Below are 19,517 nucleotides of genomic sequence, written 5' to 3' on the forward strand. Positions count from 1 at the left end.
TTGACTCATTGGAAAAGACTCTGATGCTGGGAGGGATTGGGGCAGGAGGAGAAGGGGACGACAGAGGATGAGATGGCTGGATGGCATCACCGACTCGATGGACGTGAGTCTGAGTGAACTCCGGGAGTTGGTGATAGACAGGAAGGTCTGGTGTGCTGCGATTCATGGGATCGCAAACAATCGGACAGGACTGAGCGACTGAACTGAACTGAACACCTCCTGCAGAATATTTCCTATACTTCCTCCAATCTAAAGACAGTAATATTGTCCTCTCTGTTTAAGACAAAAATAAGCAAGAAAATAAACTTTATTCAGGGTATTGCAATAGAGAGAGTACACCAGATCAGAGTATCTAGTTCAGGGGAGATGGGGTTGTCTCAGACTTTCCTAGAAAGGAATGTGTGATGATTTATAGTTGTGATTGATTTGCAATCATAAGTTTCAATCAGTAATTAGAACAGAAAAATGCTTATTCCTGCATCTAGTTATTTTGGGGCTTCCCTGGTAGCTCAACTGGAAAAGTATCTGCATGCAATGCAGGAGACCTCTGTTCAATTCCTGGGTCATGAAGTTCCCCTGGAGAAGGGACAGGCTATCCACTCCAGTATTCTTGGGTTTCCCTGGTTGCTCAGATGGTAAAGAATCCACTAGCAGAACTGGGTTCCATCCCTGGGCTGGGAAGATCCCCTAGAGGAGGGCATGGCAACCCATTCCAGTATTCTTGTCTGGAGAATTCCCATGGACAGAGGAGCCTGGCAGGCTACAGTCCAAGGAGTTTCAAAGAGTCAGACATGTGCGCAACTAAGCACAGCACAGCACTAGTTAGTTTTAGAGGGGCAAAGACATGAACAGAAAGTTGCAAGATCTGAGCAGGTTCAGAAGAAAGGGGAAAGGTCTTCTGCCTTGTCATGGGTAAACCAGGAGGTCATCTCTAAGTCTTATTGTTCAGTTCAGTTCAGTCTCTCAGTCGTGTCCGACTCTTTGCACAGAGTCGGACACGACTGAAGCGAATTAGCAGCAGCAGACGGTAAAGTCTTACAGGTCTCGTGAAAAAGAGTGGAGAATAACTTTTACTTGAGAGATAGGAAGAAGGATGGTTCTTTACAGTCAGCTTTCTGACAGGTCAGGTAGTTTCTCAACCATTGTTGATTCTCACAAGCATGTAGTGCTCAAGTTCAACAAGGTCACTTTTGCAAGATTTCATCCGGGAACCCTTCTGGAAGCAAAAACCTGTACTTCCCAGTGTAAACCAAATGGTTTCTTAAGATGTAAATTAAGTCGTAATTTTTAAAAAGAAAGGAAGAAAAATGCCTTGAAAAGAGGCTCTTTTGATCAGGCCACTTAGTAACACATCATAGCTCGCTATGCTTCGAACTACAAGTCCCAGAGGGAAATGCGCCACTTCCCGTACTAAGGGCGGGAATCAAGAGCCTCGCTGCATGATGGGGACGATAGTTAATTTCCGTATGATGGAAAATTTAATTTTAGCGAGTCTTCATTTTTCGGAACAATAGTCCAGAAGGTATTCAAACAAAGCGCGGGCGGAGAACCCATAAAGTAACACTATCATCTCCATGGGGAACAGACCAGGTTCCTCCAAGGAGAAGATTGTAATAGCAGTCGCGGCTCCCGCTCAATTTTCCCACTAGTCTCCTTTCCGGCCATGCCGTGCGTCATTAGCGTTGAGTCTTCTCATTGGCCAGATGACATGAGCTAGCGCCTGCGCACTGCATTCTTTTGAGGGTCGTGGGCAGACGCCATTTTGGCCCAGAGGTGCTTCTGGGAAGTAGATTACCGACCCGCGCGCCTTGGTCGCCAGCAGGTTACGGCCTTTTCTGCCGGCGTTTGTAGGTTCAAGTGTGCGCGTCTGCCGCCGTTGCTGCCTTACTCTCCGCAGTCTCCCAAACCTCCAGTTGGGCGGGAGCCTCTGAGGTTTGTTTGAGTACCTTCTGGAGCCTCTGAGGCGCAAGCAGGCGCCGGCAAGGAAGTGACGGGGGCGGCGCGGGGCCCAGACACTCCCCGCCGAGAGCCGCCTGCCATGGACTCGGAGTATTACAGCGGCGACCAGTCAGGTGAGGCAGGGACGTAGGGGACAGGGCTGGGGGGCGGTGCGGTTACTCGACCGGGCTTGGCCACTCACTCCCGCGGGGAAGAGAAGGAGGCCCCAGAGATGTTCTTTCCCGGGACTGGGTCTGATGTTGACTGAGGGTTAGCGGGGAGAGCTGGCAGCCCGTCTGCGGACCCAGAAGTTAGAACCTTGGAGAGGGAATTCTGGACGGAAAGCCGTCTTCCAGATTGGCGAAGGATGTTGCTGAAATGGGAGCCACTTCTGTATATCAAATGCTTACTGTGTGCAAAGTACTAGGGATGGCCTCTCTTGATAGGGAATGTCTTTGAGGAGTTGAGAGTGATTTTCGAGAATCCCGGGGAGCTAGCTGTTCATTGGGGGTGCAGGATCTTACCTAGACTTTTCACTTGGAGTTGAAACTGGTTTGACTACGCCTGCAAACTAGTTTCTCCCATTAAAGAAAACATCGGAGTTGAGTTGTATACGTATTTTAGAATAAGGTGTGTACCTCTGGGGCTTACTAGTGATTTTTGTGCCTTTCCTTCACCTTGAGATCTTTCCCCTTTCTCCTCCCTCAAGTTCCTTCCTTTTCCTTTTTATAAACACGGGACCCCACTTTGTTAACACAGTACTGGGCACTTGGGAACCAAAGACGAATAAGGCAGAAGAACCTCGTGGGGCAGTGAGTATTCTCTGTCAGAAGTGCTTAAATAAATTTCTAAGCATGAACTACCTTCTTTTCTGTTTTGCGTTCACATCGATTCTAGTATAAGAGGACGAACAGGGGTGGCTGCAAACACGTTTCCAAACATATTCTGCTGTTTGGCTTTAAACGTTTTCCTGATGTTTTCAAAATAGTTGTCAGTTCATTTGTGTTTTTAACTTTAATATGCTGAAAGACATGAAAAGTTAGCAATTCCCTGACTTTTTTTTTTTAGCCGTTTTTGATGTTTATCCATGTATTCCTAACTTATGCTATCTTGTTGCATCATTTTTAGGCATTCTGTAATTATTTCCTATTATGCTAGGACAGAGTTTTAACCTCTTCTGCCCCTCCCCACCCCGATTCTGACCGTTGAAGCATAACTTTTCATTACACTTCAAATTTTTTTAATTATGACTATATAAGAAAAAGGTTAAATATATGTATAGTCAGTACTCCTTAGCTGAGTAGAGTAGTTCATTAGTATGATAGTGATTTCATTCTTAAACTCTTCCTGTAGTTGGCTGGTTCATATTTTAAATTTTATTTTTATTAAACTTTTAACCAAGGCTTCCTGTATCCTCCAACAGCTCTGAATTCCTCTCAGTACAATTTTACTTTGTATTTTTAAAGTATTGGTTAAAGATAGGTAGCGATTTGTTTTATAATAGTATAGTAGTATATGCTTTTACTTCAAGGAGTTTACACTGTTTCTGGAATGGAATTCTGTATGCTCTTCATTCATAAACAAATACTATACCAGGTAGTGTTCTCCACTCCAGGGATTCATCAGTGAACTAGAATCTCTGCTCTTTTGGCCCTTTTATTCAAGTGAGGAAAGAAACACATTGAACAAAATTAACTTGGAAACTCATGTAGTCCGTTAGTAGGTGGTAAGTAAGTGCTGTGGAGAAAATAGACTTTGTTATTTTAACAAAGTTGAAAGTGCACACTGTTATTTAGAATTTGTTGACTTGGTTCTTAGTGGCATTTCTTAAGCTTCACGTTCCTTTAATGATATATTTTCACTGCCACATGTGTCAACAGTACAGGTTATGACTGTGAGTATTTATGTATGTATTGTACTTGTTCCCAAATTAGCATTATTAGTTATGCTTCATCAGTGGTAACCTTTGCTCTTACATTATTCTTGATTCATTGTGTTCATTTCAGTTGAGGATGTCATCCATCTTACTCCTTAAGTGGGTTTTTGTTTTATTTTTAAGCAGATGATGGTGGCGCTACCCCAGTGCAGGATGAACGGGATTCAGGGTCAGACGTTGAGGATGATGTAAATGAGCAGCACTCTGGATCAGACACTGGAAGTGTAGAACGTCATTCAGAGGTATTGGCTAAACAACATCTTTGGGGAGGCTTTTCCCTTGCTTATTCTGTGAGACTTGTTTTATTTAGGAGATGTAGAGACCCTGTCATGGGGTCTAGGCTGCAAACCCTTCAAAAATAATAGAGAACTGCTTTAAAAATAAATAGGGATAGTCTGTTTACGTATGAAATCATAGGGAGTAAGGACTGATCGAGTCTCATTTTGGATAGTAAGCAGTCTCAACTGTGCTTATTGATTCAGAAAATAGGTCAGGTGTTTGATATTTGACTAGACTTCCTCATTCCCAGAATGATGTCTTAATCCAACAGTGAGGATTTGCAGTCTGAAGAAATACCAGTTGAAACAAAGTTATGGGGATTATCACCTGTTACCTTTGTGTCATTTTAATTTGCTTGCCTGGTTATACAGTCCTGTACTGCACAATGTTAACAAAATAAAATTGAGGCTTTTTAAAAAATTCAGCTGTAAGTTTGCAGTAAAACAAACTGAAGTGTAGGAATGATAAAGATGGCCAATATGCCATATATTTTGCACAGAAAATTGCCCAATTTTAGGTTATTACATGCAATAATAGATGCAGTTCTTAGAGATTGTATTATTGACTTTGTCCTTTGATATGTCTCTAGTTTAGCCATACATCCAACAAATATTTATTGAGCAGCTGCTATGTGTCAGGCCCTTTTGACATATTGATGACTTAATGAGGTTCCACTGCCACGAAAATCCTTCTCTTGGACTTGTTTTCCAGTAGCAGAAGAAAGACATTAAACAGTATACTTTAAAAAAAGAAAATTGTATAGTTTGTTAGCAGATGATAACTGCTGCTAAGAAAGAAGAAAGAATGGAGTGGAGGGTGCCAGGATGGAGGGCAGGCTTGAATGTTGAATAGGGAGGTGCATGTAGGCCTTATTAAGAAAGTGACATTTCAATGAAGATGTGAAAGGAAGTATGTAGCGAATGAACATTCCCAGCAAAGATCTAAGGTGGGAGCCATTGTGGCTACAGTAGAATGAATATGGGGCAGATGAGATCAGAAGTGCGAGGAGGGTTTATCTTTTAGTTATTTTGGTGTCATTTTGGTTTTTTGTATACTATTAAGCATTTAGACTAAATTCTAATTAATACATAATTGATAGGTAGAAATTACTTGATAATGTAAACATTGTTTTAGTATATTTAGTGTGTGACGTCTTAATTTCCCATTTTGGAAAACCGCATCAGGAGATTCACTCATGGCTTCATGCTTCAGTTTTAAGTGTGTTATAAATGTAGTGTTGACTTTCTTTTTTTCAACTACTTTTATTTTTTTAATGAGATGGATTCTAAGTAAATAAATGTGCATGTTGTAAATTTAGAGATTATATGAAAGTTTAAAAAAGAAATTAAAGTCAGCATACTCCTGTCACAGAAATATTAACTTTTTATATTATTATATAAAAAATATATTTCTCCTGCATTTTTATTCTTATATAGAATGTATGTATATGTTTTAAGTTACTTGAAATATATATATATATATGTCTGTATAACAGTTTTATCTCTTCACTTAAGATTTTAAATACTGCCCCATGTCATTAAAGATTCTCGCTAAGTGTAATTTTTAATGGCTGCTTAATATTTCATAACATGGATGAACTATTACTTATTCAGCAGTTTCCTAATTGTTAATATTTAGACTGTCTAGCTATTGTCAGTGAAGTCTGCCATGAACATACTTTTGTGCTTTTCATAGATTTTCCCCTCCAGAAAGGTTATTCTAATTACTAGTAGTTTTGAGTAGCAGTTGTACCCTTGAAAAAGTACAGTTACATTATATGGAGCAGTGCAGATTATAGCCCATAATTTGAAAGATGTGTATTAGTTTCCTATTGCTGCCATAACAACCAGATACAAATTTAGTGGCTAAAAATAACCCCAGAGATTTGTTTCTTAAAATTCCAGAGGTCGGAAGTCCAAAGAGGATCTCACTGGGTTAAAATAGGGTGTCACTGGGGCTGTGTTCTTTCTCTAAGGGAGAACCTGCTTCCTTGCCTTCTGCAGCTCTACGGGACACTTGCACTGGTTGGCATGTGGCTTCTTCCATCTTCAAAGCTAGAGCTGTAGCATCTTCAGATCTCTCAGACCTTTGCTAAGTTCCTCATATGTCTGTTTCTCTGACTTTCCTCCCTCCCCTGCATAAAGTGAAAGTGAAGTCATTCAGTCATGTCCGACTCTTAGCGACCCCATGGACTGCAGCCTACCAGGCTCCTCCATCCATGGGATTTTCCAGGCAAGAGTACTGGAGTGGGGTGCCATTGCCTTCTCCAATGCATGAAAGTGAAAAGTGAAAGGGAAGTCGCTCAGTCGTGTCCAACTCTTTGTGACCCCAGGGACTGCAGCCCACCAGGCTCCTCCGCCCATGGGATCTTCCAGGCAAGAGTACTGGAGTGGGGTGCAAGGATCCCTATAATTATTACTATATTGGGCCTACTCAGGTAATCCAAGATAATCTCCCTATCCTTAATTATATCTATACATTGCTTTTGCATATTTACAAGTTCTGTGGTCATCTTTTGTGGGGCATCATTTTGCCTGGTGCAAGATGGTACTCACAACTTGATTTTCCAAATAATGTTTTTCCCATTTGGATTTTGGAGTTCTACAGGCCAGGTTTTGTTTGTTTTTTAGTTCATTTTACCTGTAATACTCACTCTGCATGTATTTCTTCAGATCTCTAAGGAAAGTGTTGAAGAAGATCAAGATAATATTTTAAAACTTAAAGTTAATACAATCAATATGATGAAAAAAATAGCAAAATCTTAAAGTCAAGATTAGTAACAGTGCTTTAGTGGTCCATATTGGAGCCTGAAGCAAAGAAAAAATAAGTAATACATATCCCAGTGTTTAAATTTTGATACTATGTTCATCATGGTTTTTTTTTATATGTCAAATTTGACCTTTAAAAATAACACCTTTTTTTTTACACAGCTTTATTAAGATAAACTTATATACCGTACAATTCACCCATTTAAAGTGTGCAATTTAGTGATCTTTAGTATAGTCACAGCAGTACAACCATCAACATAGTCCTTTTTAGAATATTTTAATCACATCAAAAGGAAACCCTTTAGCTGTTACCTCTTTACCACTCCCACCCCCCAGTTAGTCATTCAGTTCAGTCGCTCAGTCGTGTCTGACTCTTTGCGACCGCATGAATCACAGCACGCCAGGCCTCCCTGTCCATCACCGACTCCTGGAGTTCACCCAAACCCATGTCTGTAGAGTCGGTGATGCCATCCAGCCATCTCATCCTCTGTCGTCCCCTTCTGCTCCTGCCTCAATCTTTCCCAGCATCAGAGTCTTTTCCAATGAGTCAGTTCTTTGTATCAGGTGGCCAGAGAATTTGAGTTTCACCTTCAACATCGTTCCTTCCAATGAACGTTCAGGACTGATTTCCTTTAGGACGGGCTGGTTGGATCTCCTTGCAGTCCAAGGGACTCTCAAGAGTCTTCTCCAACACCACAGTTCAAAAGCATCAGTTCTTTGGTGCCCAGCTTTCTTCACCGTCCAACTTTCACATCCATACATGCCTATTGGAAAAACCATAGCCTTGACTAGAGGGACCTTTGTTGGCAAATTAATGTCTCTGCTTTTTAACATGCTATCTAGGTTGGTCATAACTTTCCTTCCAAGGAGTAAGCATCTTTTTATTTCATGGCTGCAGTCACCGTCTGCAGTGGTTTTGGAGCCCAAGAAAATAAAGTCTGCCACTGTTTCCACTTTCTCCACCTATTTGCCATGAAGTGATGGAACCGGATGCCATGATCTTAGTTTTCTGAATGTTGAGCTTTAAACCAACTTTTTCACACTCTGACTTCCATCAAAAGGCTCTTTAGTTCTTCACTTTCTGCCATAAGGGTGGTGTCATCTGCATATCTGAGGTTATTGGTATTTCCCCCAGCAATCTTGATTCCAGCTTGTGCTCCCACCCCTGAGCCCCTCCTTATTTTGGACATTTCGTATGAATAGGATTATATAACATATGGTCTTTTATGACCGGCTTCTTTTCACTTAATGCTTTCAGTGTTTATCCAAGTTGTAGCATGTGTTAGTATTTCTTTCCATTTTGTGATCAGTAGTATTCCATTCTTTGGATAAATCACATTTTGTTTATCCATTTGTCAGTTAATGGACATTTAAATTGTTTCTGCTATTTTTTTCACAGTTGCTGCATCAGTTGACATTCCTACCAACAGTGCAGAGGTGTTCCCTTTCCTCCACATGTTTGCCAACACGTGTTATTTCTGTCTTTTTGATAAGAGCCGTTCTGACAGGTGTGAGGGGGTACTACCGGTACTGTGGTTTTGATGTGCATTCCCTGATAATGAGTGATCTTTTCATGTGTCTGTTGGCCATCTGTATGTCTTCTTTGGACAAATAGCTATTTAGATCCTCTGCACATTTTGTTTTTGGGTTATTTGTTTTCTTAATGTTGTGTTGTGTGAATTCTTTGTGTATGTTGGATATTAACCCCTTAACAGGTATGTTTTTTGCAAATAATTTTATTGCATTAAGTAGGCAACTTTTTTGTTTTGTTGATAGTTTCTTTTGCTGTGCAAAAGCTTTTTAGTTTGATTTAGTTCCATTTGTTTATTTTAGTTTTTGTTTCCCTTCCGTGAAGAGATGTGTCCAAAAAAATATTGCTAAGACTGGCATCAGGAGTGCACTACATATGTTTTCTTTAAGTTTTTAATCCATTTTTAGTATATTACTGTATATGGTGTGAAAGTAATCTAGTTGGATTCTTTGCATGTAGCTGTTCAGTTTTCTCAACACCATTCATTGAAGAGACTGTTCTTTCCCATTGTATATTCTTGACCCCTTTGTTGTAGATCACTTGACCACAGGTGCTTCTGTTAATTTCTGGGCTCTCTATTCTGTTGTGTCGATCTGTGTGTCTGTTTTTTATGCCAGTACCATACTGTTTTGACTACTGTAGCATTGTAATATAGTTTGAGATCAGGGCATATGATATCTCCAGCTTTGTTCTTTCTAAGGGTTTTGGCTATTCAGGTTCTTTTGTGGTTTATTTTAGGATTATTTTTTCCTAATTATGTTAAAAATGCCATTACAGTTTTGAAAGGGATTGCATTGAACCTGTAGCTTGCTTTGAATAATATGGTCATTTTAACAATATCAATTTTTCCAGTCCATGAGCATGGATTAGCTTTCTTTCTATTTGTGTCTTCAGTTTCTTTCATCAGTGTCCTAGTTTTCAGTGTACTCTCCTTGTTGGTTGAATTTATTCCTAGATTTTTCATTCTTCTTGATGCAGTTATAAATGGGATTGCTTTCTTAATTTTTTCTGTTTTATAGTTCATTTTTAGTGTAAAGAAATGCAACAGATTTTTTGTATGTTGATTTATACCCTGCAACTTTACCAGATTCACTGATTAGTTCTAGCAGTTTTCTGGTGAGTCGTTAGGGTTTTCTTTATACATTATGTCATCTGCAAATAATGACACTGTTGCTTCTTTCTGTTTTGGATGCCTTTTATTTCTTTTTTACTAAGACTTCCAATGCAGCGTTGTGTAAAAATGTTGAGGGATGCCATTTGTGTCTTTTCCTGATCTTAGAGGAAAAGCTTACAGCTTTGCACCATTGAGTGTGATATTGGCTGTGGGCTTGTCCCATGGTCTTTATTATGTTGAGATACATTCTCTCTTTACCCAGTTTGTTGAGAGTTTTTGTCCTTAATTGATGTAAAATTTTGTCTGCCTTTTTTTTTTTTTTTTTTTTTTTTGCAGCCATTGAGATGATCATGTGATTTTTAGCTTTCATTTTGTTAATATGGTGTGTCACATTAATTTGTGGATATTGAGCCATCCTTGCATCCATGGAATAAATCCCATTTGATCATAGTGTATGTCTTGCTGAATTTAGTTTGCTAATAATTTTTTGAGAATTTTTACATCTATGTTCATCAGGGATATCAGCCTGTAATGTTCTTTTCTTGTGTTCTTGTCTGGTTTTGGTATCAGGGTAATGCCGGTTTCATAAGATGATTTTGGAAATGTTCCCTCCTCTTTGGTTGGCACCAATTGAGAAGGACTGGTATTAGTTCCTCTAAACGTTTGGTAGAATTTGCCAGTGGAGCCGTCTGGTCCTGAGCTTCCTAATGCTGGGAAGTGTTTCAGTACTGACTCAGTCTCTTCATGGTGATCCATCTGTTTACATTTTCTGTTTCTTCTTGATTTGGTCTTAGTTTGAATATTTTAGGAATTTGTTTCCTATAGATTGTCCAGTTCCCTTGCATACAGCTTTTTAGTTTTTATGATCCTTTGTATTTGTGTGGTGTCAATTGTAATGTTGACACCTTTTATTTCCTTTATAGTTTAACTTCTTTCCATCCTCTTTTTTTCCCCCCTTGGTAAGTCTGGCTAAAAGTTTGCCTATTTGTTTATCTTTTTAAAAAACAATTCTTAATTTTATTGATCTTTCTGTTGTCTTTTTAGTCTCTGTTTCATTTATTTTTGCTCTAATCTTTGTTACTTCTTCTAATAACTTTGGGCTTAGTTTATTCTTTTTTTCCATTTCCTTGAGGTATAAAGTTGTTGTTTAAGATGTTTCTTTTTTCTTAATGTAGGCATCTGTTGTAACCTTCCTTCTTAGAACTACTGTACTGTTTTCCATAAGTTTGGGCATATTGTATTTCCATTTTCATTTGTCTCAAAGATATTTTTTGAATTCTACTTTGACTCATTGGTTATTCAGTAACATGATGTTTGATCTCCACATATTTGTGAAATTTTCTGTTTTCTTCTCATAATTGATTTCTACTTTCATACCATTGTGGTCAGAAAAGACGTTTGGTATGATTTCAGTCTTCTTGAATTTATTAGGACTTATTTTGTGGCCTAACATCTGATCTATACTGGAGTTTGTTTTATGTACACTTGAGAAAAATGTGTACTTTGCTTCTGCTGAGTGAAACATTCTGTAAATGTCTCTTCAGTCCATTTGGTCTAACGTGGTTTAAGCCCAGTACTTCCTTATTGATTTTCTGTCTGTTCTGTCCATTGTTGAAAGTGAGAGGTTGAAGTTCCCTACAATTATTGCATTGATATCTTATTTCTTCTTTCAGGTCTGTTAATATTTAGGTGCTCTGATTTGGGTGCATAAATATTTACAAATGTTAAATTCTCTTGTTGGAGTAACTCTTTTATCATTATATAATGATTTCCTTTGTATCTTATAGTTTTTGCTATAAGTCTATTTTCTCTTATTATAAATATAGCTAATACCATAGCTACCTTTGCTTTCATTTGGTTTCCATTTGCATGGAATATCTTTTCCATCCCTTTTTCTCTTCAGCCTGCATGTGTTCTAAAAGCTGAAGTGAGACAGCACATAGCTCAGTTTGTTTTTTCCCCAGCCATTCAGCCACTCTGTCTTTTGGTTGGAGAATTGAGTCGATTTACCTTTAAAGTAAATATTGATAGTTAGGGGCTTATCATTGCAATTTTGTTCATTGTTTTCTTACTGTTTTGCCATTCCTTTTTTCTTTCTCCTGCTCTCTTCCTTTGTGGTTTGATGATTTTCTGTAGCAGTATGCTAAGATTACTTACACCTTTTTGCTTTGTGGCTTACCATGAGGCTTATGTAAAATTATCTTTTACCAGTCTCTTTTAAGCTGATAACTTCAAGTACATGCTAAAGTTATTCCTTAATGTAATACAACTTTATTCCCATCCACCTTCTTTATACTGTCATTGGGAAGCGGTAAGTGTTAGTCGCTCAGTCGTGCCCGACTCTTTGCAACCCCATGGACTGCAGCCCACCAGGCTCCTGTGTCCATGATATTTCCAGGCAAGGATACTGGAGTGGGTTGCCATTTGGTTGTCATTGGGAAATGCACATTATATTCTTATATATTGCAGGATCAGCAATACAATATATACGTATTTGTGCACTGTTGTTTCAATCAATTACATCAAGAAAGGAAAAAATACAGATTTTATAATCACACAGTTACCTTTACTGGTGGTTATTGTTTTTTTCATGTAGATTCATGAGGTCACTTGCTTTCAGCCTGAAGAACTTCATTTAGCAGTTCTTGTATGGTAGTTGTGCTAGACAAATTCTTTCCTCTTTTGGTCATCTGGAAAAGTTTTCTTTTTTTTGTTAACTTTTTTTTTGAAGAAAGAAAGAGAGAAAGTGAAGTTGCTCAGTCGTGTCTGACTGTTTCCAACTCCGTGGACTGTAGCCTACCAGGCTCCTCTGTCCATGGGATTCTCCAGGCGAGAATACTGGAGTGGGTTGCCATTTCCTTTATTCAGTTTTTCTTTGAGCTCTTTGAATATGTTATCCCACTGCTTTCTGGCCTCCACTGTCTCCATTGAGGAGTCAGTTGTTAATCTTACTGTGTTGTTATTTTAAGTGATCAAATTTCTGTTTCTGTATATATTGTGTATTTGATATGATATTGTCATCATACCTTTATTTCTTTAAGCATGTTTATAAATGGCTGCTTTAAAGTCTTTTTTGATAAATCTGGTATCTGGTTGCTGTCACAGGCAGTTTCTGTTGTCTGCTTTTTTCCTGGTTATGGGTCAACTTTCCAGTTTCTTTGCATACCTTTTCATTTATTGTTGGAAACTGGATGTTTTGCATTGTTTAATGACTGGCTGGATTATTTTAGTGAATTCTGTTTCCTCACCCACAGCTTTAAATCTCTGATGTTGCATCCTCAGATGTGCAATTTGGGACATGCTGACTGTCACCTGGGATGATAATAGTATTAATAGGGCTCTTTTTTTCCTCTTTCTGTGACTGTCATCAGCTGTTAAAACTCCACAAATAGCTCTGTTTTTTTCAGCATTGCCCTATGGCATAAATTGCTCAACAAGTTAGTCTGGCTCCTCCCAACTATATTATTACCTGCTTATCTCCTGCAAACTAGCTGGCCTACAGTTTATCTATATTTTGAATCTCCTCCTAAGTGCATTTCACCACAACTTCCTGTGAAAGTGCCTTAGCCTGAACTTCCCCAAGCTTGGTTACAGATGAAATTGGTTTCTTTGGGGAAAAATTAGAAGCTATCTGGTTTACTGCCTGCCTTTTATTATTTATGTATATATTTGGCTATGCTGGGTCTTCGTCTCTGCGTGCAGGCTTTCTCTAGTTGCAGTGGATGGACTTCTCATTGTGGTGGCTTTCATCTTGTTGCAGAGCACGGGCTCTAGGCACACAGGCTCAGTAGTTGTGTACAGGCTTAGTTGCCCCACAGCATGTGGAATCTTCCCAGACCAGGAATCAAACCTGTGTCCCCAGCATTGGTGAGCTGATTCTTAACCCCTGGACCACCAGAGAAGTCCTACTGCCTGCTTTTTCCCCAAGCAAAATCTCTGAGCCAGGGATCTGGAGTTTGGGGCGGGAAAGGGTGATGGCATGTTTCTCTCTGAGTGACATCCCAGTTCCAGAAGCTGAGCTCTCAGTGTGGGGTGGGGATTGGATAGCAACCTGAAGTGCTCCTGGCTTGCCTCTCTTGGCATGGAACCACTGTGCACAAATTCGGGCAAAGGCGATAAGGGCTCCAGCACTCTCAGTGTGCTCTGCCCCCAGTAGAGCCTTCTTACTGTGATTGGGAGCCACCAGTTTCAGCTGCACTTGCTGGGAACTTACCTACAGCAACAGGTAGCTGGAGGCAGAATGAGAAACACTGACATCATGCTTTTCCTGGGAAGAAACCCCACCCTCGGGAGCTAGAGGAAGAGAGTACCCTGGTTTTGACTGCAGCAGCCTGGAGTAGAATCATTTTCTTGTTCATCTCTGAGGGTGGAAGTAAGGAGTAGTATTGGTTCAAATACCAGCTATTTTTGCCTTTCTTACCAAATTTTTGTAGACCTTCTTGGATAGATGCTTCTTTATTTGCTCTTTGTCTTTAGTACCATTTCCAGAGTGTTTGAATGGTTGTATTAATTTTTTTTTTTTAGTTTACACTTAAAGGTGTGTCTTTTTATTTCCTCTCAAATTTTCTTTTTTTGGCCACACCCCATGGCATACAGGATATTAGTTCCCTCCCCAGGGATCAAACCCTCACCTACTGCAGTGGAAGTGCTAAGTCTTAACCACTGGACCCCCAGGGAAGTCCCTGAATGGTTGTTTTTAAATACTTGTAACAGATTTCACTGTTAGATGGACACACTGTTAGTGCGTCAGCAGAGCATACCAGAAGTTTTCACTTAGCCTCATTTTTATCTCTCTTTACTAGTTGGTTGAAGCTGTGTTTCCCAGTTCACATTCCAGAAGAAGCCAGGCTGCTTTACTTGTTACTCTGGTAACACAGTCTCGGCTGGGCCCTTTGGCTCTTTGATCTCATTGGTTCTCCTGCTGTGTGTGGATGTGGCCTCCCCTGCACAGAGAGCCGCCCAGCTAAACAGATGATTCTGAGTAAGCCAGCTGTTGGCATTTAGAGGCAGTCCTTTATATCGCAGGACACTTAGTATCTTGGTTCCAAAGCATTAAATAAAATGGTAGTAACATACCCTCTCCAGTCATTGCTAACCAAAGGGCCTTTGCATTCACAAATGCCCCCTTAGGGGAGGACTCAGAACACCCTCAGGTTGAGAACACTGAAATGGACAAATGAGGCAAAGAAAACATAAGAAAGGAAGCAATAAGTGTCCAACAAAATGAAAATTAGTAATTAAAATATAAAGAGAACATTTCTAAGAATGGCAATGCAGCCATTACAGTTGTTTCCAAAAAAATATTTTGTGAAATGGGAGAATTCAGTGTGTTACTTGAAAGATACCGGCCATTAAATTGTGATTCTAGATCCTTATTTACTGTTTTAATTCACACAGAGAAGAGATTGGGAGGAAATTTCTTGTAAAAAATGTAAATAATGGTGATCTTTGGGTTGTGTTGTTGAAGGCGATTTTAATATACTTTTCTGTGTTTGCACATTAATATTTGAAATCATAGGAAAATAACTAGAATAACTGTCCCATCATTTTATATAGTTACCTATTTTTATTAGTATGCATCAAATAACTAAATATATTTAAAAATTACATAAAGGGCACATACAAAGGACTGTAGGAGGATGGGAGAGTGGGCTAAGTAGACTGAGGAGTGACTGACATTACCAGATAGAGAAGCCAGTTAGAGGTGGTGGTGATAATTCTAGCTGGAGAGAACCACAGGTTCAAAGGCCTAGAACTGAGAAGCACTTGTGTTTCAGAAGTATTATGGCTGGAAAGTAGGTTTACTCCTAGGTGTTGTATTCTTTTTGATGCAGTGGTAAATAGAATCACTGTTTGAGGTTTCTCTTTCTGATCTTTCGTTCTTGTGTATAGAAAGGCAACAGATTTTCTGAGTATTAATTTTGTAACCTGCAAATTTACCACATTCACTGATGAGTTCTCGTAGTTTTCTGGTAGCATCTTTAGAATCTTCATGTCCTCTGCAAACAGTGACAGTTTAACTTCTTTGGAAACACAATTTTTTAAATAAAGCAATTTGAGCATGAATGCAACCTAGTTATAACTAGTTGCCAGTTCTAATTTTTGTTGTTTTATTTGAATATTCTCTTAAGCAGCATGAAATTAGTTGTGGATTGTGATCATCTGATTTTTGTTCCACAGAAAATATATGGAAAGTAATGTGCATTTTAGAATCCACTTTATAGGTTTTATCTACATAGAAAAGTAATGTTCCCCTCTTGAGGGTCTCACAGGAAAAAATAGTGTATGGGGCTATTGAGAAAGAGGTTGTTTGGAAATAGTGCCTGGCTTCTCCTTTTTTGCTGACTGTAGGCAGAGGCTAATGAACACAAGTATACATCTTCGGTTGAAGTTGGTGACAGCCCCATTAGCCCCAGTTTTACTCTGAATTGAGAAGAGAGAGCAGTCTGCAATCATTTGGGTCTTTCCACAGAAAGGGTGTGCTAATAGAAGGAAAGCATTCCTGTGAGGAGTACACTGAAGCCCGTAGAAGATTGTTTTCAGACATTGCTCACCTTGTTTACCCTATTTGTTAGCACTTCTTTCAGTTCCATTTATGTCCTTTCTTTGTGTTAGATTTCAGCCTTTGTCTTTGAGTCTACCAAATTTATGAGAAAAACATTTTGCTTTGGTTCTTTTTTGTTAAGCATTATCTTGTGGGGTTTATTTGTATACTGAAGGTAAAAGATAGGTTTTGGGTTACTTTTCTTAAATGGTCTCTTATCTTAAGGTCATTTGTTCATTCATAGTATGAAGATAAATGTAAAAACATCACCTTTTAGTGAGGTAGATGCACAAGACGCTCTGGAGACATGAAAGGAGGAGTGACTGACCAGCTCAGCCTGCAGAGATGATGTATCTGAGCTCTGTCTTCAAGGGTGAATGTCTTATAATTAATAATTGGTTGTGGATGATTAGCAACATACAGTGAGTGCTCACAGGCACATGCATTTGGTCCTCTCAATAGACCGACCTCCAAGTTATAAATACTATTTCTGACTGTCAGATTGAGGACTTTGGGAAGTTAAGGTAATTTCCCTAAATTTTACAGTAGAAGATGAGCCACAAGCCTAGATGGCCTAGATCTTATAGACTCTTAAGTCCACATTGTGAACTGTCATATTGCTCAGAATCCATTCTACCTAGAGAGAAGGATGAAAGAGGCTTCAGGAAGGGGGTATTTTTGCCTCATGTTGAGATATGAAAAGGACAAGCTGAGGTGAAAACATGGAGTAATGTAGTGAAGTCTGTAGTTCCATGTGTCTGCAGTAAAATTTTAATGTGCAGTTAGAGTCACTTGGATCAGATGTCAAAATGCAGATTCTTTGACCCCCTTCCCCAGATTTACTATCTAAATACCTGGAGAGGAGAAGCACAAAAATCTGTGTTTTCACCAAAGCTTCCCAGGTGATTGTTAACGCACGAGTTTGGAAACTGCTAGTGCAGTGCATAGAGTTGATGCTGGTGAAAGGGCAGAAGCGAGTCTGGAGAGGTAGGTGGGAGTTTGCTTCATCATTACAAACTTTTTATTTATTTGTTTGTTTGTTTTTGGCTGTGCTGGGTCTTCATTGCTACGTGGACTTTTATCTAGTGGCGGCCAGCAGGGGCTACTTGCTGGTGTGCGGGCTTCTTACTGCACTGACTTCTCTTGTGGAGCACGGGCTCGAGGGGGCGCGGGCTTCAGTGATTGTGGCTCCCAGGCTTTAGAGCAGAGACTCAGTAGTTGTACACGGGCTTAGTTGCTCTGAGGCATGTGGAATCCTCCCAGACCAGGGATCAAACCTGTGTCTCCTGCATTGGCAGGCAGATTCTTTACCACTGAGTCACCAGGGAAGTCCCATCATTATAAACTCCTAAACTTTGTGTAGACATTTTCTTTTTCTAGTACCCAGCAGAAGTGTTTTTGTTTTTGACTGATTCTAAGATCAACCAGCTTTTGACAAAAGACACTCAGGTATATATCTTTATTTTATTATGTGTATGATTGCTGTACAGCTGGAGTTTCACAAAGTCAAAAGCCTTGCAGCCCTTCAGGAGCTACACTGGATTAACAGCATTGTGTAATAAAAACTGGATTTCTCAGATCCTTCCTTATGCTCTTACAGTGATATGTATTGTCAAAGCTCCACAATGAGGATTTAAAATTTATCTTCTTGAACTAAGATCCAGTGAAATATGTTTTGGAAAATGTTCCTGTAAATACTTCATCATGGAATTTACTATGTGACTTGGTGTTGAATGTTTTACCAATTTATGATGAAAGGTTGGTCTGCAAGTTCAACTCTTTTGAGTTTAATTCTTTTAATTAATAAGGAGGTAACAGTTGTCCTCAGTTTTTTGGTTCTTTACAAGGACTTCTATTTGATATTCTTATACTTCTTTGAAATTTACAAATTGATACTTGCTTTATATCATTTTGATTAATTATTTTTAATTTAGGATGTTAATTATCTCTGCATATTGTGGCACTGGTTGTAAGGAATCTGTTACCATTTGCTGAAACGAACAACCAATTCATCAACCAATTCATTCATTATGGGTAGCCACTATAGTGTAAATGATTTTAAGAGCGGGATATGAGGTGTTATAGACATGTCTAAAGCCTCTAAGGACTGTTAGAGAGCTCAGTTTCTCTGAGAGTTAAAATTGGGGATTCTTTTATATTAAGAAATAGTGTTTAAATGGTGCATGTTTGCACTGAGTTGCTCAGTCGTATCAACTCTTTGCGACTCTGTGGACTGGAGCCCGTCAGGCTCCTCTGTCAGTGGGATTCTCCAGGCAAGAATACTGTAGTAGGTTGCCATTTCCTATTCCAGGGGATCTTCCAGACCCAGGGATTGAAGCTACATCTCTCTATCTCCTTCATTGGCAGGCAGATTCTTTACCACTGGGCCACCTGGGAATCCCACTGTTTATTTGTTGATATCAAATATGACTTTTAAAAAGCATTTTTTTTTAAATTTTTTTTTAAGTTTACAATTTAAACTAATTGCTGAAACCAGTCTAAAGTTTTTTTAATATCATTTTGATAACATCTAAGTTTTACCATATAATTTCTAATGTACTCTTTTCCCAAGTCTTACAATGTATTCGCCGAAGTACATTGTCTACCTTGATTCTATCCATCAGTACTTTATGACCACGGTGACTTCCCACTTTCCCTCCATTATGCCACACCTGATGGGTAGATACTCAGATTCTTACAAATCTCCTCAAAAATTGATGAGAATTCACAAGTTTCACAGTCGTTATCACATGTCATGTCCTTGGTTGGGAAGTCCAGGGTAAAGTGTAATAGATGCGTTTGGGAATGACTGCTCAGTTCATGGCGTCTCTTCTTTCTTTGGGAGTCTTTCTGTCTTCTTTCTTTCTCCCAGCGCTGCGCCTCTGCTTTGGCTATAACCTGTTGGACATCCTCTATTGCCATGACCTGTTAGATCATTGCTTCTGGGCACTTAAAATTGAGGTCCAAGGCACCAAAATTTATCAGTGGTGAGAGCTAAGTCTATAGTGAAAGGTCCTTGAGTTTCCTTTCTGAGCTCTCTGAACTGCCCTGGTTCCTACCCTTCTGGAGCCTTTAACCATTCATCCTGCTGTGATTCTGGAAAGATTGTTCTGGAGTTAGCCTGAATGATTTGTGTTGTTTGCAGCTGAAATAAATTGAGTCATAAGAACATGTTGTTAGAGTTAGGTCATGAGTATGTTATTGAAAGCATTCCAAAAGGCAGTTAACAGTTTTCCCTTTTGCCTCCTGCTTTAGTTACCTCTGCTGGTACCTGTATGTTTTGCCTTCCACCCTCAATAATGTAGTTAACTTCTTAACTCTGTCATCACCAATAATTAAATACCTGTTGTCTGCACACCTTTTATGGCTTAGTTTCATATAAATCACTTCCTGGCTTTCAGAATATC

The 19,517-nt window shown here is 39.3% G+C and overlaps 1 protein-coding gene across 9 annotated transcripts in view; it reads left to right on the plus strand.

Moving 5' to 3' along the window:
• Positions 1–1,752: 1,752 nt before the first annotated feature.
• The window catches only part of IWS1 (interacts with SUPT6H, CTD assembly factor 1), a 45,974-nt gene continuing 28,209 nt past the window's right edge, over positions 1,753–19,517 (plus strand). For 4 of the 9 annotated variants that reach the window (XM_006047415.4, XM_006047414.4, XR_003105856.3 and 1 more), the window contains exons 1-2: positions 1,755–2,072; positions 3,998–4,116. In XM_006047415.4, coding sequence (XP_006047477.1) covers positions 2,039–2,072; positions 3,998–4,116 — 153 coding nt within the window. In that variant the 5' untranslated portion in view covers positions 1,755–2,038. Of the gene's footprint in view, positions 2,073–3,997; positions 4,117–19,517 lie in introns of all 9 variants that reach the window. The other 5 variants (XM_006047413.3, XM_025273104.2, XR_003105859.3 and 2 more) reach the window with 4 other exon arrangements.

The sequence above is a fragment of the Bubalus bubalis genome, chromosome 2 (assembly GCF_019923935.1).
Source record: "Bubalus bubalis isolate 160015118507 breed Murrah chromosome 2, NDDB_SH_1, whole genome shotgun sequence".
Taxonomy (NCBI): Eukaryota; Metazoa; Chordata; class Mammalia; order Artiodactyla; family Bovidae; genus Bubalus; species Bubalus bubalis.